The 25,731-nt window shown below is 37.7% G+C and overlaps 1 protein-coding gene across 3 annotated transcripts in view; it reads left to right on the top strand.

Annotated features, from left to right (window-relative positions):
* The window catches only part of DIP2 (DISCO Interacting Protein 2), a 61,526-nt gene extending 41,712 nt beyond the window's left edge, over positions 1–19,814 (top strand). For all 3 annotated transcript variants that reach the window (XM_053768224.2, XM_053768223.2, XM_053768222.2), the window contains 12 exons: positions 583–883; positions 1,534–1,845; positions 5,085–5,277; positions 8,073–8,285; positions 9,369–9,538; positions 10,170–10,373; positions 10,639–10,860; positions 11,365–11,573; positions 11,838–12,069; positions 12,509–12,618; positions 12,878–14,487; positions 14,935–19,814. In XM_053768224.2, coding sequence (XP_053624199.1) covers positions 583–883; positions 1,534–1,845; positions 5,085–5,277; positions 8,073–8,285; positions 9,369–9,538; positions 10,170–10,373; positions 10,639–10,860; positions 11,365–11,573; positions 11,838–12,069; positions 12,509–12,618; positions 12,878–14,487; positions 14,935–15,187 — 4,029 coding nt within the window. In that variant the 3' untranslated portion in view covers positions 15,188–19,814. The remainder of the gene's footprint in view (positions 1–582; positions 884–1,533; positions 1,846–5,084; positions 5,278–8,072; positions 8,286–9,368; positions 9,539–10,169; positions 10,374–10,638; positions 10,861–11,364; positions 11,574–11,837; positions 12,070–12,508; positions 12,619–12,877; positions 14,488–14,934) is intronic.
* The last annotated feature ends 5,917 nt before the right edge of the window (positions 19,815–25,731 follow it).

The following is a 25,731-nucleotide window of genomic DNA, read 5'->3' as shown; positions in this document are numbered from 1 at the left end:
TTTCGGGCGGATTTTCTTACGGTTTTCACCAATATTGTGATTCTCAATGACGCCAGTATGCTAGTATACCTATAAAGATAAATGTTTATTAGGTTTTAGTGTCACCCTAAAGAACTAAATTCTATAAATATCATCTTATAATAAGACTTCTAAATGTTACTATAAGATTATGTCGACGTGTTTAGCAAAAGTATTTTGTAATAAATCTTGGTTTTTTGTTGTAATGTTAAATTAATCGTAATGTGTAAATTAACCACGTTTCCAGCTATGAAAACAATAATTACAGTTCCTCGTATCGTCGAATTCATTAATGCTCAGTTGTTCAAACATGAATCACCACTGCATTTATTTATTAGTGAATACAGTGACTGGTGCAGCAATATGATTATCACTCATGTGTGATGAATACGTATTACAATGGTTGGTTTTTGGTTACGCATATGTCTGGATCCCAAAAACCATTCAGATTTGTTGAAAACGTACGCTGCGTGTTTTCGTTCGTAGGAATTTATATGCGTCGCGGATTGCGGGCAGTCGACATGTCTGTCGCGACACTGTATTTATTCCAACGTGAATTGCCAGGTGTCTGCCAAAATACAGCAGCTGTTGAACACATTGAAGAGACCGAAGCGTAGGCCATTGCCGGAATTTTACGAGGACGATGACATCGAGCTGGAGATAGCAGCGAACCCAAAAGACCCGAATGCTCCGAGGCCGGAGGGCGGCACCATGACCCCAGCCGTGGGAGAGCAGCTGGTGGTGCCCGCTGGGTTGCCACGCAACCTGGAGGCGGCCTTGCAGAGATATGGCACGGCATCATTCAAAGCCAACGTGGCGACCGTGCTCGATCCCAACGGGAAGCTCAGCAATTCTCTCACTTATGGTATGATTTTCACCATTTGCCTTTCTATCGTCGACGTCTGTGTAGTATACAACATTATTGTATGATTTTTCATGTTTATTACAAAACAATTACTTATTAGCCTACAATTAACTTATTACCATTGAAAAAGAATGGTCATTACCTATAGGTTATAGGAAATATCTATTAGAAGTCTCAATCCTGTGTGTGAAGCAAATCACGAAACCCCATTTCGCTCGACACTAAATCGCAATTTACTGGCATTTTGAAGCGGGTGAAGTTGCTCTGTAATATTTAATCCCATTCAGTTCTTAAAGTATTAGTCCAACACTATGATAACATGTTTATTAACTTGTTCCGTCCCACTGTTGGGCAAAATGAAAATTCATTCAAACCGTTTACTATTACATACATTGTAGAACATTTCAATAAATTTATGATGAAGTAATTCGAACCAAATTGTGGGTTTTAATTTGAGAGAAAAGAGGCTTAAATAGAATTTAGCAATTCGTTAAAAAAATATTTTTATTTTATTTTTACATAGGTATGTAAAAATAAAATAAAAATATTTTTTTCACCGATTGTTGACTTTAAAACTAATTTTAAAACGCAGAAAATCTACGGCACTACAGATTGTATATAGCTATTTCAATTCTCATATTGCTCAATAGGAAAACTACTCAGCCGATCGCTGAAAATCGCTCACGCGCTACTCAACAAGACGTTCACATCCAAGACCAGCAGCGGTGGACCCATGACTGGGGACAATTCCATCAAGCCTGGGGATCGCGTGGCACTGGTTTATCCCAACAACGACCCTATCAGCTTCATGTGCGCGTTCTACGGGTGTCTGCAAGCCGGAGTGGTCCCTGTGCCTATCGAAGTCCCACTCACGAGGCGGGACGCGGGCTTGCAGCAAGTTGGCTTTCTTCTGGGTTCGTGTGGGATACAGTATGCTCTTACGTCGGACGCTTGTATGAAAGGTAAGTTGGCACACTGTGATTTAAAAGGATCTACCTTTGTGCTCACGTGATGATCTCTCACGTGCTTTGAGGTTGTGGAATGAGCTATGGTTTTCGAAGGTGGAGTTTTTCAGAAAGTCCTTTTTGAAGAACTCCAAGTTGTAATCAAGTGAAAAGATTCATTCAAAGTAAAACAACGCGATTGTGTCACCCCTAGTGTATTCAGAAATTGTAGCAAATAGGCATTTTGCGTTTTAGACGTCACGTTCAGGACTAACAGGGCGTAACAAGAGGGCATAAAGCTGAAGAAATAAACTTTTTTTCAGTTCTTCAAATTCAAATTCAAATTCAAATTCAAATTGTTTATTGCTTCCTTAATGTCAAATACAGGTCTTCATTATAAAATAGTAGCAATTAAGGACCCTGACGGGCGCTGCAATGGGAGAAGGGCCACATTTGTCGATGTTAGAGAACCTTTGTCAGTGTAAAGTGACATTATTAACATGAATAAATTTTATCTATTAAATTTAATCATTTTTGATAAGTATAAATTACTTCATGTTTCATCTTTAGGCATAATCTATTATCAGTCATACATTTTTGATAAGTCAATAATAATAATAATATTAATAAAATTAATGTCAAAAGTTCATCCTCAAGTAAGTATTTTAATTATTTGAATTAATTTTTATTGTGTAAATTTATCTTCTAAATATTCATTAATTGTGTAATAACATTTATTAATCAAGATTTCCTTAACTTTTTGTAAAAACGTTTTGATATTTTCTATTTCTCTAACGGCGTTTGGGAGTTGATTATAGATTTTTATAGACATTACTAGGGGGCTAGTTGAGTGGAGTCGGAGGCGTGAAATAGGCAGCTGCAACTTATTTTGATGTCTGAGTGTGTATTTGGTTACCATATCTTTCCGCGATTTGAAAAACTCGGGATATTTTCGGGTAAATTTGCATGCTTGTAGGATGTATATACACGGCAGAGTTAGGAGTTTGTGCTTTTTAAAATAAGGTTTGCAGCTGTCCGTTTGTTGTGTATTTGTAATTATGCGCACAAGTTTCTTTTGTAGGGTAAATATTCTATCACAGTCGGTTCCGTTGCCCCACAAAAATGTACCATAACTAAGCCATGAGTAGGCATAGGCGTAGTACGTGATAATTGCCGTTTCAGCGTCAGTGGATTTTTTTACCTCTCTGAGAGCATACGCGAACTTAGATAGTTTAGCACATAGCTTTTGGATATGCGACTTCCAGTTTATATGGCTATCTATGTTTAAACCCAGAAGAGTAAATTCATTTACTACCTCCAAGTTCATCCCATTGAAACTTATTTTAACATTTAATGATTGTTTTTGGTATGGATGGAAGACCATTAATTTTGTTTTCAAATAATTTATTTCTAAGTTGTGCTCATTCAACCAGTTTGACGTTTTTGTAAGAATGTTAATAAGTTGTTCGTGTAGATTTGTATTATCTTGAGCAGATGTTAGGATCGAAACATCATCGGCAAATAGGACACAGTGCTCTTTGATTATTTTTGGAAGATCGTTTATATATACGAGGAACAATAAACACCCGAGAACGCTACCTTGTGGTATTGAGAAATTGACTGGTTTACATTTTGATCGGATAATTTGGACCGTGCTTGTTTGGTGGTTAAAATACTCAATTTCCACGTACTGTTTCCTATCTTTGAGGTAAGAATGAAACCATTTGTGGGCGATTCCTCGTATACCTATGCCATACAGTTTGTCCAGTAGGACATCATACTGAACCTTGTCGTATGCTTTGGTCATATCCAACAATATTCCAATGCCATATCTACCCTCGTCTAGCGTTTTTAATATTTCTTGGACGTATTTAAACACTGCCAAAATGGTCGAGCGGTTTTTTCGGAAGCCATTCTGACACTCATCAAAGAGTTTGTATTTTTCGCAGAAACTATATACGCGATCAGCTACAGCTTTTTCAAAGATCTTAGAAGCCGTCGGTAGAAGTGCGATGGGGCGGTAATTGTTAAGGTCAGTCTTTTTGTTCTTCTTGTGAACGGGTTTGATGACACTGATTTTCAGAAGGTCGGGAAATATTCCTTCGTTTAATGACTGATTGATTAGAATAGTAAATGGTAAAGTTAATTCTTCCGCGCATTCCCTAAACAGATTTGGGGGCAGTTCATCTATACCGCGACTTCTTTTATTTTTTAGGTTTTTAATAATTTTATATATTTCTTCGGCATCTACAGGGCGGAGAAATATGCTATTTTCTGTAGGGCAGTATACAGTACGTGACGTTTTAATTCCCGTGCGTTGTTCGCCTATACTTGCAAAGAAATCATTAAACTTATTAGCTATTTCCACTGGGTCAGTAATAGCTGTTTTATTTATGTGTAATTCCATGTTGTGTTTGTCTTTTATAGGTTTTTTATTTGTACTCTCATTGATAACACTCCACATAGTTTTCACTTTATTAATTGAGTTTTTAATTCGTTTTTTATAGCACATCTTTTTTATTTATTCTATGGTTTTAGGAGCCCCGTACCTCAAAAGGTAAAAACGTAATCTTTACAGGATCACTTTGTTGTGTCTGTCTATCCGTCTATCTGTTAAGACAAATTCGTTAATATAATACTCAGGAACGTTTGGAGTTATCGAGTACTTCTCGTTGAATTGGAAACATAATAAAGAAAATAAACCGAAAACGCGCAATAGAAAAACATAATATTACGGACCGCTCGGGCGCGAGTCGGACTCGCACTTAAATGTTTTTGAAACAACCCTTATTTTTCATTTTATCTCTCAGTATTTTCCTGTCATGATTTACTTTAGAATTAACAACTGAAAATATATTTCAACGTTATATTTTTACACAAAATTTACAGCATGAAACCTATCCTATTCAGGGCAGCTTTTGTGGAACAACTTCCAACACCTGCGTGGTGAATTTATTTTCCAACGGGAGTTTTCAGCTTTTGTGCCTTTGTAGGAAATTTTATATGAGACGAGTTATTCTTAAATGAAACCGGAAAAACATAATAATACCTAGCTGATTACGAATTTTCAGAAGTTAGTTTAGGAAAGCTTTTCTGTATTTAAGGATTTACTTTTTAACATTTTATTTATAATAGAAGTTATGGACTGTATAAGCAACTAAGGTAACAAAAAAGGTTTGATATATTGTTTTAGGTTTCCTTTAGTATGTATGCCATCCTAATTTGATTTTTTCAAATGTCATCCCCTACCCCGTCAGGCCTCCCGAAAACGTCATCAGGCGACGTGGTCTCCTTCCGAGGTTGGCCGTCGCTGTTCTGGGTGTCGACTGAGAAGCTACCTCGGCCTCCGCGCGACTGGATCCCTCCGCCCCGCCCCGCTGAAGACAGTCCAGCGCACATCGAACATACTTCCGCTGCCGACGGATCAGCTATGGGCGTTATTGTCACCAGGTGAGACTGTTACCCGCGTGGTGGGTCATAGTCCATACTCTTTATCCATCCTTATGGAAAATATGTGCCCCAGCGGTGGGGACGTTTAAATGACTGTTAATGATTAATTGATGAAAACTGACTATACGTGATCTACAACATTTTGTGGAAATGACCTTTGTTCGTCTCAGCCATCCAGCCGGTGATGTCGGAATTGATAAGTGGACTTGAACTCGCTAATAACCACACGGTATCAGCGTCTATACGTCAAACTACCACTATGTATACTCTTAACACCACAAACTGTATTTATACCTCCTTCCTCAAGGTAAAAGGTATTGCACTAACGATAAGTCCGCCTATAATACATCTTTGTAGTTGTTTTATTGTTTGAATTGTCTTGTATCTTGTTTTTGGTGTAATAAAGTGTTTGAGTTACTTATTTATACTAATACCCTCTGTTTCATATAGCTCTTCTGTTTTATTTTATATAACTAATTCGCCAAACAATGCGGAATTGCAAACGGCTTTTTAAACTTTGGGCTTGTTATTATTTGCCTCGTTTTCCCAATGATTATTATTAAAGAGGACATGTCTCTTATTATCTTTTCAAATAATAATTTCGTTACAGAACTACGCGTTAGCATATTAAAATGTCTTATAGTACCAATATTGAAATAATTTCAACACAAACAAGAGTAAACATCATAAAACTTAGAATTGAATTTAAATCGACTGACTGAACAGGAATATTTTTAATTATGACTGAATAAATATTGAAACGCGGAATGCAATTTTTCCGGGTGACTGACGATAGCTGGAGGATACAATTTCCAATAATCAGATTGCCCGTCCGGACGCATTGTAATAAATGCTAAGGAAATAAAAATGAAAACAAGTTTGTAAAAGATTGCGAAGAAATTTCCTTCGACGACTATGAGAAGTTTCCTTCTTTTGAAGTACAACGCTTAAAGGAAGTACGACGGAAGTGCTTTATTTTCTTTGTAGTAGGAAAGGGAAGATATTCCTATAATTAAATATTACAGTTGCGTTCACTCAACTGTATGAAAAAGAATTATTAGTTATTTGATTTTTTGTTTTGTAAAAGTTGTTAAAATGTATTTGTAAAACAAATTCTGACTATTTCTTTTTCTAGCTGTTCGTGTGGCTAATAAAAAAATATAAACTTTTTATAAACTTTTTTATATTAATATTGATGATTTTTTATCTATATTTCTGACAGCAATTTCTTTTGACTGCATAATTTATATTAAGGGCTTATTAAATATTTTGTATGAGTTTTTTAGTTAGCGTGTCTCGTTGACTAAACCATTTAAAAACAACGAAATATATTTTTGCCAAACCAAAACATCAAAATTGTAGTACTATCCCTAAATAAACTACCCAAAAACAAAAGCTGTCGGAGAAATACTATGTTTAATATCATTCAAGAGATATCAAATTAATAGGCATGCTATCTGCATCGCAATAGATAGACCATTGGGAGTTTTGTCTCAATGCTGTTATGTGGTTTGACGTAATTTGGGAAACCGAGTATCGCCGGGAAGTATTTCATTAATTTGTATCTAAGTTGCAACAAGTGGGCGACCTGTTGCGCAGAAAGTTAATAAGAGAATAACAACCATGTCATAGGGTTCCGTACATCAAAAGTAAAAATTAGAAAAACGGATAAGAATACCATTAATTTTTTGTTGTCTGTCACACACAGGAGTCTAATGAAAAAGTTAAATTTATTCCTTCAATCTAATTTAAATTTGGGTTTTTATGAGATTTCCTATTAGTTGAATTATCATTATGAAACTTAATAACATTGATGATAGGAAATTTCATGATAACCTGACGCCACTTTCAGACTTTAAAAATTGGTTTATATTTTTGTTGCAATATATTTATAATTTTAGGAAACAAAAGTAATTTGGTTTGCTTTATAATGCGATACCGCATATTAGGTTTTTATTGAATAAAGTTTGTAACGTTAGGTTTGTTAGTTCTAAATAATGCGAGCGAAGTTACTTTTTAATAAAGTGTATGTATGGCAAATTGCGTTGCGCATTTTAAATGTCAACTAGAATAACAAGTGCTGTAAGTAAGATATAGCATTATGTCCTTGATTATAGGTTCCCATAGGTTACAAACTAAGCCTTTACAAGATAATAATTTCAAGTTCTTGAAAAAAATTTGTGACGGTAAATACACATGAACATTTCTACGGAACACGCGTTGCGAGAGTCGTATTCACATTTTCCCGTTTCCTGGTGTTTAGTATTGGGTCGCTTGGAGCCGCGTGAATGACACATTTTCCTTTTATTGGCTTCCAGAACTTTCCCAGCACGAATTGAAACAGCACTGCGAATTTTTTTATCTCTTTTTTTTTTTCGGGAAATTGTATCGCTTGGAAACTAACAGGGATTGTGGATAAAAGTTGTCTAGGGAGTTGGCACCATTTATTTGCAGTAGTAATGCAAATGCTGTATGTAAGTTTACTTTCCTGGTTAAACGGATGGAGAGACATTTTTTTACCTCAAGAGATAAATTAAAGATTTCCCGAAAAATTTTCTAATCCATTACTACAATTACAATTAACCTTGTGTTGTTAGATTGCTAGCGCGAATAACTCTTAGCTAATCTTTATGACTAAGTCTGATGCCGATGCGAATGACTATACATTGCATAATTTGTACGTGAACTTTTCAAGGGAATCAAACAATCTACGTCGAAAACCGTCTTGTATGTCGAACGGATCTTTAGAGTGGAGTCCGCATTTAACAAATTACATTTGACAAATGTATTCGCAGATCGTCGATGCTGGCTCATTGTCGCATGCTGTCGGTGGCCTGCTACTACACCGAGGGGGAACACATGGTGTGTGTCCTCGACTTTAAGCGGGAGACGGGGCTGTGGCACGCGGTTCTCGCCAGCGTTCTCAACGGAATGCACGTCATCTTCATCCCCTATGCGCTCATGAAAGTCAGCCCCGCTTCTTGGATGCACATGATTACCAAGTACAGGTCGGTCGAAGAACAAAGTTTTTTGTTTATAATCTCTTTATGGTATTTTTTATCCCGAATTTCCCACGGGAGCGAATCCCCAGGGCGCTGCTAGTAAAATATAAGACATTGTCTATTGTGAAACTTTGATGTGTTAATGTTTTTATTTTGATTAATAATAATGATTATTCACTAATTTTTATATTGATCGATCTGGATATTGATGACAAGGCGTACTTGGTGCCATCAGTGTTAGAAATACGTGGCGTGTGGTTCCGCCCTCGAATAGGATCACTCCATATCCTTCCCATATTTTACGCTAACCTTGACCTCGGGCCTCACAGTCGAACATGCGAGGATGAAAGGGAGAGAAGTATTTATAAAGTCCTATTTTTACAAGATTATCTTAGGGAGAGACAATAGGGAGATAAATGTAAATAAAAAGCAATGTGATTGACGACATCACAAACACTCGTGTTTTATGACACATAGAATATCATGTAACTTCAGCACTTTTAAGCCCTGCTATCAACTAAAGCCAACATATTCACTTCAATATGCACATAACTAGAATCCATGAACATCGCTCACTTATTTGCACATATCCGGCTCACCGAGGTACAGTAAACTGCACGTAATGTCACCCTGCATGGAACCCGATGCGGCGGTAATAACGACGAATTCGCAATGAATTGGTGCTTGATGAGCTATTGACTGTACCATGAAATGAACGGATATTATTTTCCGACGCATTTTCATCATTGGTTCCGTCTGGGTTCGACGTGAAACTTCAAGGAAGGCTGGCGATGGACTCATCTTACCTTTGCGTGTAAAGATTTGAAACAACATTACGTTTGAAACATTTGGACCGATTTCAATATTTTGCGGAGTTCGTGGATTATAAAGCCTTAAAGGTCGGATGTAAGCTCGAGACTTATGTATATTATGTATATTTTATAACATATATAGATTCAACCAGACAGAACAATCTGAAAAATATCACTTTCCATCTTGACCTAACCAAAGATCGGACCGTCCCGTATGATGAGCATTAAATTCATCAATAAATCATAAATTTGAAACGAATTTATTTTTTCTGCAAAGGGCATCAGTGGCGATAGTCAAGTCTCGCGACCTTCACTGGGGGCTGCTTGCGACCCGTGACCACAAGGAAATCTCCCTAAGCACCCTCCGTATGTTGCTGGTCGCCGACGGCGCCAATCCCTGGTCGCTGTCTTCGTGCGATCAGTTCCTGTCAGTGTTCCAGAGCAAAGGTAACCTGTCGTGAAGCTGTACCTAACACTGCCACACTAATATGAACTTCTACGAGGCGCGATCTCCTTATGAATATGATTCATAAGGAGATTTGTCTCAGCACAATCCACATGGTGTCACCCTGACAGTCTTCCAAAGCAAAGGTATCTGTTATAAAGCTATAGGTAATGCCAGTTGCGCACTATCGGTAAACAGTTTGCAAAATTGTCGCAGACTTAAAAATTGTCATACAAAATACGCCATTATCGGCATCGGTCTGAGTTCCATAGTGTGTAGTCCGGACTGCTAAGAATTTTTTGATCCAATATACATATACCTATTTCATTTAATGCCCTACATATTTTTCTTCAGAGTTGAAAGTTATAGCTATATGTTAAATACCTAATAATCCTCATAATACATAAGAAATGCGGGCCACATATGAAAAATATACCAAAACTATTTACTTTTATTTTCTTCAAAACGAAACTAATAATTTTAGAAGAAATTTTCATCCGAAAATTGACACATTCTTTTTGAGTGCATTTGACCTCAATGTAGTCTAGCCGGAAGCATAGATGAGGTCTCAGGTCTTACATGCAAGCTCAAATAATTCCTGTTTGTAATCTAATGTGTACGATGTTTGTTCAGGCGTCCGCGGCGACGCGATCTGTCCATGTGCATGTAGCAGCGAATCGATGACGGTGTGCGTGCGGCGTGCGGGGCGCGGGGGCTCCTCCGCGGGGCGCGGGGTGCTCTCCATGTCCGGCCTCTCTTACGGGGTGGTCAGAGTCGACGCTGAGAACTCGCTCACGTCGCTCACCTTGCAAGACTGCGGGCAAGTCATGCCTTCCTGTGAGTATTGTCGCATATTGTAAATTACCTCATTGGGAATAATAATTTATCATCATCTCGTCGTAGGTACTTGCTTTTACAGGATGGAGATGATATATTCTGTATAGATAGAAAGTCCTTTTATAAATTCAATATAGAATTGTCGCACGAAAAGTGCCTGCGAAGGTCTAATTTTGCAACATACGCTTATGTCATTAAGTCCGGTTGTTAGCCTTTTAAGCTGTGTATTTATATTTTTAAATAAATTTAAGTAAACTTGATACAGGCGTGATAGTGGTCGTCAAGATGGAGGGGCCAGCATTCCTATGTAAAACGGATGAGGTCGGCGAGATCTGCGTGCTGTCCGGCGCGACCGGGTCCGGCTACTGGGGCCTGCCCGGACTGACCAACACGGTGTTCCGGGTCCGGCCGCTCGACTCGGACGGGGAGCCCATCGGCGAGGAGAGCTATGTCCGGAGTGGGTTGCTCGGCTTCCTCGGACCTGGTGGTGAGTTTGCACTAGTACACGCGCCCGTCTGGCCATGGGTTCGATTTCCACCGCGGTCAAATATTGTCACAGGTACTTATTTAGATGTTTGTCTACAGTTCGGGATGTGTTGCCAGTTTCCGTTTTTTTATGTCCTTTGTGCCCGCGACACTAGCTCAGTGCTTAGGGTGGACTGTTGAGTGTTGCCTATTTATTTATTTTTTAACGTATTAGATAAACAGATAAATAATTTTCCCCACAAATATTGTTTTATTAACAACAAACAAAATATTAAAACACTAACAAAACACAGGTTCACAATATATTGTGTACTATTTTGTACACAATATACATCGAGAAGTGAAAATCACGATTTGTCAATCTACTGCTGTAGTCGCCGGTCGCGTCTTTTTAGAAGTTTGTGTTAATATTAGCTTGAAACTTTATTTAATTAAGATAAATTTTACCACTTACTATATACGGACATTTTGTAATACCCTCTATATTTATTTATTTATTATACAGGCCTAGTATTCGTATGCGGTTCCCGCGACGGCCTGATGACAGTGACAGGCCGCAAACACAACATGGACGACATCATAGCCACGGTGCTCGCCGTCGAACCCATGAAGTTCATATACCGCGGCAGGATAGCTGTGTTCTCCGTGAGGGTGCTGAGGGACGAGAGGATCTGCATCGTCGCTGAGCAGAGACCCGACTGCGGGGAAGAGGAGGTATGTATCACTTCACACTTTTATCTACTACCGATTGTTGAAATATAAGCTCGCAACCTTCTCTTGTCATGTCAATTGAACTGTCAAATGTCAAGTACTATTTTCCCGCCTTTTGCGATCATTTCTCGAAGTTCTCTAACGATTTACATGTGCTACAGAAATGTCAATAGTTAACTTTATTTAACAAATTACCAGAAAAGTTAACTTTATTTAACAAATTACCAGATTTTCATTACTGTTAATGTGTAATGTCTTTCCTACCAGTCTTTCCAGTGGATGTCACGTGTTCTCCAAGCCGTGGACTCTATTCATCAAGTGGGCATCTACTGTCTCGCTCTGGTCCAACCGAACTATTTGCCTAAGACGCCGCTAGGGGGCATCCACCTCAGCGAATGTAAACGCCGCTTTTTGGAAGGCACTTTACACCCAGCGAACGTGCTCATGTGTCCCCATACGTGTGTCACCAATCTGCCGAAGCCGAGAGAAATACATTCAGGTCAGACTGCGAAATACATTATACTAGTTATTGACCGTAATTCTGCCCGCGGTAGCCTAAACCCCACTTTGGCGCCGTGTCAGTCACGTCGAGGAATCTTCTATTATAAAATGTATGTCAATAAATTTATTCCAGAGTAATGTTGGATCGAATGGGTATCTTCTAGGGTAATGACGAACTGGAGGGGGAGGCCTTTGCATAACAGGAGGATACTAAAGTCTTCGAGAACGACTTGAGGAAAATAGAAAATAGCTTTGGATAGCATGGGAAAGGGGTGAATGGCACTAAACAGTGGAATATCAAGAGCTGCCAAATAAGGAACATTAAATGCTAATAAAAAAACACGGTCTCGTGAATTCCGAAAACATTGTTGGAAAACTGTAACAAAAATTCAATAATATATTTTTATTTTTAATGAATATTGTGAATTTTTTTATAGACGTGGGTCCAGCTTCAGTGATAGTGGGAAATTTGGTGCAAGGCAACCGTTTGGCGTCGGCTCAAGGGCGGGACATGGGCTACAGCGACGACTCCGACGCTGCCAGGAAGGTAACTCTTCAATTAAAAAATGTGACTTTCAAATTTTCGTCTACAAATTTTTACCTCAATATCTATGAATAATTTATGTATTTGTTGGCCCGATTTTGTGTGATGAACGTGTGATTTCGTATGGGTTAGCAATTGATTGGGTACAAATTACAATTCTAAACATAAGAGACATTTTATTCAGCAGTAGATTAGTTTGTTCTTGTTCAGTTGTGCAAGTGGGCCCCAGTCATTCTAACAAATAATCTTATTTCTTCCGCAGTACCAATTCATATCTCAGATTCTGAGATGGCGGGCTCAGAGTACATCGGACCACGTAATCTTCACGCTCCTCAACTCCAAGGGCGCCGTGTCCAAAGTGCTCACGTGCGCTGAGCTCCACAAGAAAGCGGAGAGGATCGGTAACCTCCTCTTAGAGAAAGGGCGAGTCAACACCGGAGACCACGTCGCCCTCATTTTCCCGCCAGGACTTGATCTCATTTGCGCGTTCTATGGCTGCCTCTACGTGGGCGCAGTGCCCGTCACCATCCGCCCCCCGCACCCACAAAATCTACACACCACCCTCCCGACCGTTCGAATGATTGTGGACGTCAGCAAGGCTACCTTGGTCCTCTCCAACCAATCTGTGATAAAACTCCTCCGCTCCAAAGAAGCCAGCAACGTCCTCGACAGCAAGGCCTGGCCTCTCACCCTCGACACTGACGACATGCCGAAGAAGAAACTGCCGATCCTGTACCGAGCTCCCACCGCAGAAATGCTCGCGTATTTAGACTTCAGCGTGTCCACCACGGGAATGCTTGCAGGCATCAAAATGTCCCATGCCGCCGTCACGTCGCTCTGTCGATCGATGAAAATCGCCTGCGAACTTTACCCTTCGCGACATATAGCCCTTTGCTTAGATCCTTACTGTGGACTCGGATTCGCACTATGGTGCCTTAGCAGCATTTACTCCGGACACCATTCTATCCTCATCCCGCCTTCGGAAGTCGAAATCAACCCGGGCTTGTGGTTGAGTGCCGTCTCGCAGTACAAAGTACGCGACACTTTCTGCTCTTACGGAGTTATGGAACTTTGCACCAAAGGATTGGGCAGCTCAGTCAATCAGCTCAAATCCAAAGGCATCAACCTCGCTTGCGTGAGGACGTGCGTTGTGGTCGCTGAGGAAAGACCGCGCATCAATTTGACAAATTCGTTCTCCAAACTTTTCTCGGCCTTGGGACTGAGTCCGAGGGCTGTGTCGACGTCGTTTGGTTGCCGAGTGAACATAGCTATCTGCCTGCAAGGCGCTTCTAGTCCGGAACCATCCACGGTGTACGTTGATCTCAGAGCTCTCCGGAACGACCGCGTGTCGCTGGTCGAACGCGGCAGCCCACATTCTCTATGCCTCATGGAATCAGGAAAACTATTGCCCGGAGTGAAAGTCATTACGGCTAATCCAGAGACGAAGGGCCAATGCGGAGATTCGCATCTGGGCGAAATTTGGGTGCAGTCGCCGCACAATGCGAGCGGATATTTCACTATATACGGGGACGAGAGCGATTACGCTGATCATTTTAGCGCTCAGCTGGTGACCGGGAACACCGGCGAGGTATACGCGAGGACGGGTTATTTAGGGTTCTTGAGGAGGACGGAGATCAGTAGTACGAGTGGGGGCGGGGACGACACGTCTATAATGACCCGGGACAGCGACACGGAGTCGCTGGCGTCCGCTTGCGGCAGCGTGAGCGGCCTTGCGGGCGATTCGCACGACACTCACGACGCGGTGTTCGTGGTAGGGGCCCTGGACGAGACCATCATGTTGCGAGGCATGCGCTATCATCCCATTGACATCGAGAACTCGGTGATGCGGTGCCACAAGAAGATTGCAGAGTGGTGAGTAATCAACACCATAATAGTACGTTTATTGCGATTGCCTAACATTGACAATGTCGTCTATATTCATTATTATTTAATCATGCTATTGTGATTATAACTTTGTTTTATCCTGTTTCAAAATAATAACTTAATACGTTCGTTTCACAAAAACAAAAATACTCATTCTCGTCGACCTCGATGGCGCAGTGGTAAAAATGGTTGCTTCAGAACCGAAAGGTTTGATCCCCGGTCGGGTCATGATGGAAAAAGATCTTTTTCTGATTGGCCCAGGTCTTGGATGTTTATCTATATAATGTATTTGTTGTAAAATATAGTATCGTTGAGTTAGTATCCGATAACACAAGTCTCGAACTCACTTTGGATCTAGCTCAGTCTATGTCATTTGTCCTAATATATTTATTTAGTCATTCTGAAATTTATTAATAGTGAAATATCGTTTTCCAGCGCCGTATTCACCTGGACGAATCTGTTAGTGGTTGTAGTGGAGCTAGACGGAAACGACAGCGAAGCTTTGAACCTTGTGCCGCTCGTCACCAACACGGTCCTCGAAGAGCACCACCTGATTGTCGGGGTGGTAGTCGTGGTGGACCCAGGGGTGGTACCCATCAACTCGCGCGGAGAAAAACAACGCATGCATCTTAGAGACGGGTTCCTTTCTGATCAAATTGACGCCATTTATATCGCCTACAATATGTAATTGTGCATGCATAACGATACACGATTGATTTTAATATATTTTCGTTGTATGTAGTTTGTCATGATATTTGAAAATGCGTTTACTGATCCATACGTATGATGTTTAGGAGTATTATTTAGGTATATCTCACACGAATTACTTGTAAAACCTTGGTTAAATTTTGTATGTAATATCCTTTCTTTTCGATATTGTTCCCGTTTTGCCGATGATAAACATTCCCGTTCTTTATAAATCACAATTTTACGAATTAATAAATGGTTGTGCCCGTCATAATATATTGTTTAACAGTTATTTGTATAACCAATTTATATTAATAAGCTTTATTTGTAAAGTTAAAATTCAATCATGTATCGTTATTGTAGCCATTGTGCTACAACCGCGAAAGCGAAACAGTGCGCAAGCGCCCCCAGAATTGGCCAATCACAATACTCCGTGTCTGTACTAATGCACCCTATTGGTCAATTCTGTGCAAACCCCGCCTCAACCCTATTCTAATGTAGATCAGTGTATAGTTAATTTTGACTGTCTTTTGAAAATTTTTGATCATTTTGTAAAGCGCTGTACGTACATGCGAGTGATGCCAAATAACGCGCTAAGAACGAATCGGAATTTTAAGACTGTAAAGTTGTTAATTTCTAAGGCTATTATACACATCGCTTTTAAGATCCCTTCATGAAGACATTGGCGAACCGCATTTTTTGTGTCATTGAATTAAATTTATAGAGCACATGCAGTTTGTGATTTAAAAAGGTGCGCGTCTCGCCGGTCTATGCGAATGGACCCTTACAACATCTCTTGTTCAAGACTGATCGTCTAAAGTCTGATTAATTTCACATTTTTCCGAAACCTATGAATAATCCAATTGTTTGATGAATATGTAGGTTATACAGGTGTCTAAAGTCGTAGACCATTTAAAAACGTCGTTACGTGAAAAGAACGTGATTACATTTTAAAAATACTGGCAATACAAACAACCGTTCTCTATGGTTTGTGTTCGGTTGTGTAGGTAACTATTTGTGCCAAGCATATTATTTCCTTATATCGTATATATGGTATAAACTAGTATGTCGACCGTGACCATAGATTTTCTTGAGCAATGTTAGTGATGTTTTTAAATGTCCCACGTCTTCCTTAACCCAAGTAGTAATTTAATTAATAATCTCTAGCTGAAAATAAGCTGATATGTACCGTTTCAAAATACGTACAATATAATTGTGTTTTCAACGTAATAACATAGACATTATTCAATGAAATATCTTCCTTGTTGCAATTCTAAATGTGACCGCAGCTAATCGAAAAATTCGCGAGTTTGATCATGACTTCGATATTTCTTTTATGATGTCACTTTATTTACGCTTTTATATAAAAATGGCCGCTAAATCGCATCTACACAAAATATGTTCTGAAAAAATTTATAAATGACCCGAGTCTCATCTGTGCAGAATCAAACTTAGAAATAATAACAGAAATAAATACATAAACACAGAAAGGTACATATGGAAAACATATTATAATGTGCGGGGAGAATATGCGACAGAAATTTTCTCTGTTGTTAGTAAAGATTTAATTTCAATATTTTATTAATCCAGTATAAACAATATTTATCGTACTAAAATGATTCCAAATTCCAAACCTATTTGTGGTAACGTAAGCGACCAAGTTAACTACCTCTTGAGGATAAATTATAAAACATATGAGTTACTGAATCAGATAAGATATAAATCAGATGTTAAAAATTCAGACTTTCCATTTGTTAATTTGCATTTGTGAACAGAAAAGTATTTTTTTTTCAATTACCTCGTATATTTTCCATGCAATTTCTGAACGAGTCATGCTGGCTCTGCACCAGCAAGATGACATATCAAGCTAACTTAGGCGTTACGATCCATGTTTTACTGTTCAATTTTGTTTGACAAAGAAGAATTGTCTTACACAGATGAAACTCGGGATCAAGTCCCCCAATCTGAGTTTACAACTGGATTGCACATGAAACATTTTTACTATACACAATTGTTGTTGTGATTATTATGATCATGTAATTGTAATACTAGTATATAACTGTAATGTATTACATTGGTTAATTACTTAGTGTTAGTGTGAGGTACTGCATTTAATGTCGTTAGTTTAACCGTTTTTTGGACAATAACTTTGGCATGATGTTCAAACTGAACTAAAATTTCGCTCACCTTTGCTTATATATGTTTTTTTTAAGTGCGTTTTGTAGATAGAAGTAAGCTGGTTCCATACATATTCATTTTTGAGTCAATAACGCGTATAAGATTATTTTTTGTAGTCTTAGTTGTCGTAGACAACGGTTTATTTAGTTACGTTGTTTGCTAATTTTGAGCGGAAACAATGTGGAATCAGCAATTCATATTTGTTATTTTATATGTCTCGGAAAAGAATCAAAATAAAAATAAAATGAGATTATTATACTGGTTATAATAAACTCTTTTTTTTTTCTTCACCGAGACTAGAAATTTGAATCAAACCAGAATTTTCTATTATTTTTTACATTGTGTGGTATTGTCTGGCGCCACTGTTTTTTTTATTGAAAACTACATACAATCAATTACTTAATGTTTTAAAACTTTGTGGTGTTGAATTCACGTTGTCATAAATATTGATGTATTAATTTGAATTCTCGCACATAACTATGGACGAAATTAAAATTCTTATTCAGTGATTGTATTATTATTAGGTGTTATTGTTAAGTGATTATTTCTGAGGATTTATTTCACTCTGTGCACCTGAATGAACAAATCGTGGTTTTTATCATTTCTTTTGATATATAAGGTGATAAAAAGCCACTGTAATTATTTTAAAAGCTACATGGGATCGGATCACTTGAGTGAAATCACGCCAAGGCAGACAGAAATGTCGAATTGATTCCCCGGGTTATATCCGGGTAACGTGAGTCCGATGTGGAAAGAATAGACTTAATAATTCATTTCTATTCACCCAGGTGCCCAGTGGTATAAATTTTTATGACTTGTCAAGTTTGTGCGAGATTACAATCAAATCGGTAAATACATTGCTCTAGGGTTGAAGACCATGGTGTGACAAAATTATTTTGTATTTTGCTGAGTCCTCAATTGTGCACACAAATCGTTTATGCCCCGGACGACGTTATGCCAACATAATATAAAGTCGTCCGGGGCTCTCAAGGTATATTAATGTCTTATGATGATTTTCTGTATTATGAAAAGGGCATAAATCAAAGATGTGAATAGTTTTTTTTTATATAACTTATACATCACATGGACGAAAGAATATTATATTTTTCCATTGATAGGAGCCATGAGTCAGACCTATCTAAAAAAAAAATTAAGTGTGTGAATTATTTTTTGTTTTCTCATTTCATTCCAATTAAGTATGACTGTCTCAATGCAATGATTTTGCGCATTAATTTATGTAAGCGAAAATTTATTTTAATCAATATTCTATTGTTAGATTTCATTTATTTACTATTCATTTTGTAATTATTTATTGCTAAATTGTACATATATTTTTGTTATTTAATTTTACGTTAAAATGATTTCTGTATTTAGATATAAATGTTGTTTTGATGGTCGAGAGGGGAGTATCGCAATGTAGCGTCGATTGGATAAAAATATGATTTTTATGGTTAATACAAAATGTAGTCATCTTGAATAAGTATAAAAGTAGTTAATTAACTCAGTTTTATGAACAAACAATGTCTTATTTGTAATCGTTTATTGTAATGTAACTATAATGTAAAACATGATGCGTGGCGCGAGGGATCCCTCGCCCGGTAAATGGAGGCACGTTAGTACTATGTTCTTAGATTTCACTACCGCTTAATTGTCGCACATTGTTCTTTTTCTTGTACGTATGAATTTTTAATTGTGTACGCAAGTACACTGTGCTATGAAAACCTCACGCCCACGCATGGCTGTATGTGTCCTCGTGGATTTCTTCCGTGTCGCTACCAGAATTCAATGACAAATACAGTTTTTCTCTGAATGCTGGATAATTTCATTTCCTTTCTACCGTATGTGGGCATAGTTTATCATCCTTTATCCCTTAAGTTGTAGGTGGTTTACATCATACTTCTAGCCTTATATACAATGGCTAACCTTTTTGTAACCCAATATAACGCCTATTCTAGAAGATAATTTCTGTAAGTAATCGATATTTGGATTTGCACTTATTAATTTTGCGTACCTACAATATTCGCACAAATAATTGGATGTACGAATGCTCTAAAACATTCAGAGTGGATGTTGCAGTTCGGGAACATTTTGTTTGCGATATTATAATTTTATTGGTTGTTTGAAGGATTCAATCTCTTCAGCGGCGCCTGTGGCGATCAACGCGTTTCCCTTTTGGTTGTCCCTTGTGCGTTCAACCCCGTGGTTCAAACGCCCACCCGCCCACAGGTTCGAGTCAAAATCTTTCGATTTCGCCTTCTCATACAACTACCTTTTCTGTTAAATCTCAGCGACTAGCAACTTATTTTTCTGTTTTTGTATCGACGTCCAACGAGCTGATGTGGTGATCAGATATCATCTGCTAGTGAGCTTGGACACTTACTTTTTATAAAAAGGTCTTAGGAATTGTGTATTTGTTTTTTTTTTTTCAAAAATAAACGTGCATTCATGTTTTTCATAGTTTTATTTCACAACATCGATAGTACACGAACGTTAAATGAACAAAAGAGTTTAAAGTCGACTTAAACTTGACATCGACATGTACAAACTTGATCATTTTAAAGAAAACTGCGGGGAAGTTGGTAGTTTTGTTTTCTTAAATCATCAAGTTTCAGTACTCGCAGAACTAAATTAAGTTCAACGAGTAACTTACACGATTACAATTTAACAATATAATATAATCACAGACATTGATATAACAACATTTAGAATGTTTAAAATTACATTTACTTTCGTTGCTCTATTCTAGCGCAACATGAAAATGTAAAAAATATTAGTAGCCATGTGTCCTATAGCCACAATGTAATCTACTATTTCCATGCAGCGCTATACCCAATTTCACATTATATCTTTGCGGTCAATCCTTTAAAAAACATCGTTTCACGACACTGATGTACGACACAACATTTAAATTCATTACTAATATACCATGTTAATGGCCATGAACCTCCTAGACACTGAACGATTCGGGACTACCTATATAAAACGTCATTTTAAAATGAAACTTATACGTTACTTAAGTTTCTTTTAACAATTCCATTTAAACATTTTCCTTATTTCTATAAGCTAACCATAATGGCTGTCTTCTAGTTGTTTCCTTTTCTTTCACTAGCTTTCACTACATTCTTTGACCATATATAGGTGATCCCTCTGTCGTATTACATTGACGATTTAATATAATGGAAAAATAAAAAAACATTTTTTTATTATTAAACCAATATAGACCATCAATGATTTTATTGTGATATATAGTAAGGAGGTTCATGAACCCTGAATTTGTAACCAGGACTATTAACAACACCCAACATAGGTTATCTAGGTAGGTAAATAAGTCAATTCCTGTATATTCATCCAAATCGCTTAATTTTTCGCAATCCCACAAAGTTGAAAGTATCTTCTCATCTCACACCTACTTACCTACCTCTAGACAACATTAAATAAATACAACCAAAAATAAATACAACGATAAATCTAGGGAATATAACCTAATATATATACCTAATATATAACAATAATATATAACCTATAAACCAAATTCCTAATACCTACGTCATAAGAATATAGAATAAAGACCCCGAGGTGTAGTCTGTATTGTATATTCTATGCAAAATGCCGAGCGATATCTAAAATGACGAATTTTTAAAATTAACTTATATAATAAATAAGCCCCCATAGTATAAGTTACGTATTAATACAGAACTTATACTATGGGTACATAGTATAAGTACTTGGTCGATCGTCTGGGAAGTGATGGGATTTTTTAAAAAAAGTATTTTTTACAATCAATTTCAAGTGCAGCTGACATGGTGAAACTTATTCGTTTTTAAGTAATTGAAAAATAATTTAAAGAAAATACTGACGAGGACAAGCAAGAAATTGTTTTAAGTTGAAAGGAAGTCATTGTACAGTTAGGGTTACCTAGACCAAGTTAATCTCTGACGCAATGCTTATTACTAAGTACTTCTAAGAAAATCTTAAACATTATTAGTTTTAATTGCTATTTTAAATACTAGGTGATGTGAAATGGTATATATTCTAAATACTAAGTAGCTACATCTAAAACCGGACGTTCCAGAGCATGAACTTCGCGCCACCCCGCCCCAGGTTTACGAGGTGAAAGGTAAGCCAGCCCTGGAAGCCCTCATTCCTATTCTATTATTATTTTTAGAAATCCTAGTCGAAATCTGCCCTTCTACATACTGTGATACACGAGTTGAGTGGTGCTTCAAAGTGGAACGAGGGATTCGGATGTTGCAACGACTGATGACATAGGGTCATCCATAAATTACGTCACACTTTGAGAAAGAAAGGATTGACTATTTGAGGTTGAGGTGAAATTTAATGAAAAAATGCCGGAGACCGAATGAGACTGTTTCACTGAGTCAACAACAATGAACGACCACTTCGGCTCAAAGTGGTGATGTTGTTGGCTCAGTTCTTTCGCCAGATGTTTATGGTGTTCTAGGATCTAGAATATCAATAGAATAAGAATAGACGTTTAACCCACTCCTCTTGTCTAGTGCGAGGTGGCAGGTGAGCAGTGAGCCGTCTGACGACCCGTGGGACGCCGCCGTTGCCGCCTGAGCGGTCTTCCGCCGTCGCCCTAAGTCAATATCCTGCCCTGACATTGACTGTACCGGTTGGACCTAAGTACCTTTTGGTATCATAAGCTCCATGCCGGGGTTACCCTTAGTCGCCTTTTACGACATCCATGGGTTGGAGAGGTCCTATTCTTAAACCGGGAACCACACGGCCCACATCTTTTACAATTCGGCATTGTATAAAACGGAACCCAAAAGGGTTTCGTTGACGGCCGATATGACGAAAACGTCATATCGGCCTGACCATCCGTATTTTAGAAAGTAAATAAATATATTAAGACAAATCACACAGGTTGAGCTAGCCCCAAAGTAAGTTTGAGACTTGTGTTATGGGATACTAACTCAACGATACTATATTTTATAACAAATACATATATAGATAAACTTCCACGACCCGAATCAATCAGAAAAAGATCATTTTCCATCATGACCCGACCGGGGATCGAACCCAAGACCTCTCAGTTCAGTGGCAAGAACTTTACCACTGCGCCACCGAGGTCGTCAAATAAATAGGGGATTTCTCTATTCGCGTAAAGGCATCTGATATGGCTTTTACGACTGCCTCAATCGTATACAAATTAGTGAGCTTAAACTATCATTTCATGGATTGGTTGGACAGAGCAAATATAAATCGATTATTAGGTAAGTCCTATATACGTCTGGAAATTCAGTTACTGGTAAATAAGGGTTTGCGTTTTGACCCAGCCTAGTCTGGTCTTACCGCTGTGCCCCAAAATGACACTTCTGACCCATCTAAGTCGGATCACAACACTTATTTGGCGGGCAGACCAGACAAAGATTTAACCATGTTAAGTCTTTGTTTGTGTCAAATTCTTCATCCTAACTACAAATCCTCAAACTAAAGGATAAGGATGTTCATTATTTTTTATCGTTTTTTTCATTTTTATATCTAAAAATATTTGTAAATCTATATCTTTAGATACCTATATAAGTACTTAGTTATCTGTAAGTTTACACGTACCTAAGATGCTACATAACTAAGTTTATTAGAAAGCGTAACTCAATGTGGTATTTCAACCAAATTGAAATATAACATTACATTTTTACAATTACATTTTATTTGTGCGTTACGTTACGCGACTATTATTTGATAGGTACCTACTCGTATTTACAAATTTAGCTACATTCTCTAAACTAATTTTAAAATGGCTTGACGCTAACGGCGACCTGTTCTCAGAATGGTTAATTTTCACAAATAGGGCATTTTCCGAATGAATTATAATTATGTTGTTTATTTATTCGTTGTTGTTATTTTTTGCATATTGTTAGACTATGGTACCATCGGTATGGTACCTATAAAATATTTTTATACATAGGTTTCAGTATTATGGCGAGACTCCAAAAACATCGAATGAAATCTATTTTTACATAGTTAATTAAGTCCTAATTAATTTTAATCCCAATACAATAGTCTTCTTAGAACTTGCCGACCGCTCACTCAACACGTGGCGAGTGTTTCTTATAGCGTTTCGACGTTATAATTTTCAAATGTTGACAAAAACTAAAATTCGTTTTACTATTTGACTTTCAAATAGTAAATCTGTACTGTGGGAATGTAAATTTTATGAATGATTGATTTTGGAAGTGATTCCTTCCTCAAGGGATGGATATTATTCTATTCTATTTACTATAATGTACTTAAATCGTACAGTCATGGTCATCCAGCTCTGCGAGACGGGCGAAATTACTTAAAAGTATATATTTTATACAATTACTACTTGTGCGTTACTCCAGTAGTTAGTTCAATGTATAGAATCTTTACTTTTTACGTTTACTTAAAGCCAAATAATAATTCTATTACTTAATACTATTTCTATTTTATTCCTATTTTATACCTTAATTAGATTTTTACCTAATTACTTCAATTTAGATGAAATTGTGAATATCATTATCTGCGTAATTTTTACTGGAATAGACACAACTAATATTAAACGCGAGTGCAGTCGCGAACTAACGTTCATCATTAATATTTGCAATTGATTAATTTAGTTAGATATTCAAAATTGTACCTACCTTCTCTATTTTAATTATACTTAAACATGGCATTCTTTATGGCATGGCATTTGATTTAGACCCAATGTGTTATTCCAGGTTATATTCTACTCGTATACCAAATTTCATAATTCATAACAATCCGTCCAAAAATTTTGCGCGAAAGAGTAACAAACATAAACGCATACATAAACAGATTCATCCTCACAAACTTTCGCATTTATAATATTAGTAGAAGTAGGATTACATTAATACTCTTATTAGTACACAAACTAATTTAAAAGTCGATAAAGTGGGTGCGTAGTAGGTATACAAAAATATGAAAAGATCACAAAATATAATTTACAGGTTAAAATGAGTACTACCTTAATTTATGAGAAACCCTAAAACATCAAAAGTTTCCTATTCGGAAATACGCCACAGCCATATCACTTGCTTTGATAACCATTTTTTAATCCGCTTGCGCGGCGCGCCAGCCCTCTTTGATGGATATAGTAAGAGTGCTTTGAAAGAATAAATGATATTTTTTAAAGTAACAAAGATTCGCATAGTGCTCAGTGCACCAAGCGAACGAAATAAAAAATAAATTCGTTAGGACAGATTTACGTGGAAATAAGTACTATTAAATGAGAATTGTGTCGGTGTGTACTAGACCGTTTTAAAAGATCTTTCTTTACCCTTGGAAAGCTATACACACTTATATGCTAACATGATTAGCCTAAATATTATTTACAATAATGTCTCTAATCTGAGATGTATCTCGGCTGGTATGACGAACAGTGACGCACGTAACACGTAACGAAGCTCGAGGTGGAGTCCATCCAAGTTGAACTGTGCATGTCGCGCGTTTTCCATTGTGGTATACTCTGCGTATGATATGTCTGCTCGATGTGGCAACATGTACAATGTTATAAAACCAGCGAAGCTGAAACAAACAATTGCTTTTTATATATAGGGTTCAATTTAACATGCCGTTGTAGGAAAGATTTTTACTGAAGAAGACAAAAATTGTATCTTACTGAGGCAAAACGTTTAAATTCTTCCAACTGTTAAAAAAGTACCTAGTAAATTTGAAGTGATTGTTTTGAAATTATAATCATGAACAGGCACTATCAAAACATTCCGCACGTTCACATTGGTTGGTAAAGCAGTCAGCGATTGTACGGTAGGCTGGACGCAGGATGAGGGATGAAAATTGCCCTCTATAGAGAAGGTGAGATCTACCAACACTGAATCTGAAAACTATCGGTTCTCTACTGTGCAGTTACTGGTTATTTCGAAAGTCGAATTCGACTCATCTACATATACATCAGACTACTAATAACAATTTGATTATTGTACGTATATTTACTTACATATAACGTAACTAAGTTATATAGACATTTCATAATAATCCTGTTTTTATTTAAGTTATTCACAATAATACTTACTGGGAGCAGAAAAATGTCAGCTGTTCAAAAGCAAGGTATCGTCGGTACATTGGATACCCCGTCAGCCGTAAACAGATTCTTGGCCTGTCCTGCCGTTTGGCGATCCAGTAGCATTCCCGGCAACGCATCAGATCGTGTACTATGTAGGGCGGATGCGATGCCGCCTCTCGATATTCGTCTATTGGTTGGTTGAGGCACATTGCTGACATTGCAGTAGGCAAGCCGTGATATATCGGCCGCCTATAAAGATTTAAGCACCTACACGGTATCTGCCGAGGCCATTCCGTGCTGGTGACTACTGACATGCGGCCACCTAGTGGTTTGAC

This window comes from Plodia interpunctella, chromosome Z (assembly GCF_027563975.2).
Source record: "Plodia interpunctella isolate USDA-ARS_2022_Savannah chromosome Z, ilPloInte3.2, whole genome shotgun sequence".
NCBI classification, from domain to species: Eukaryota; Metazoa; Arthropoda; class Insecta; order Lepidoptera; family Pyralidae; genus Plodia; species Plodia interpunctella.
This window is presented reverse-complemented; position numbering and strand designations above follow the sequence as displayed.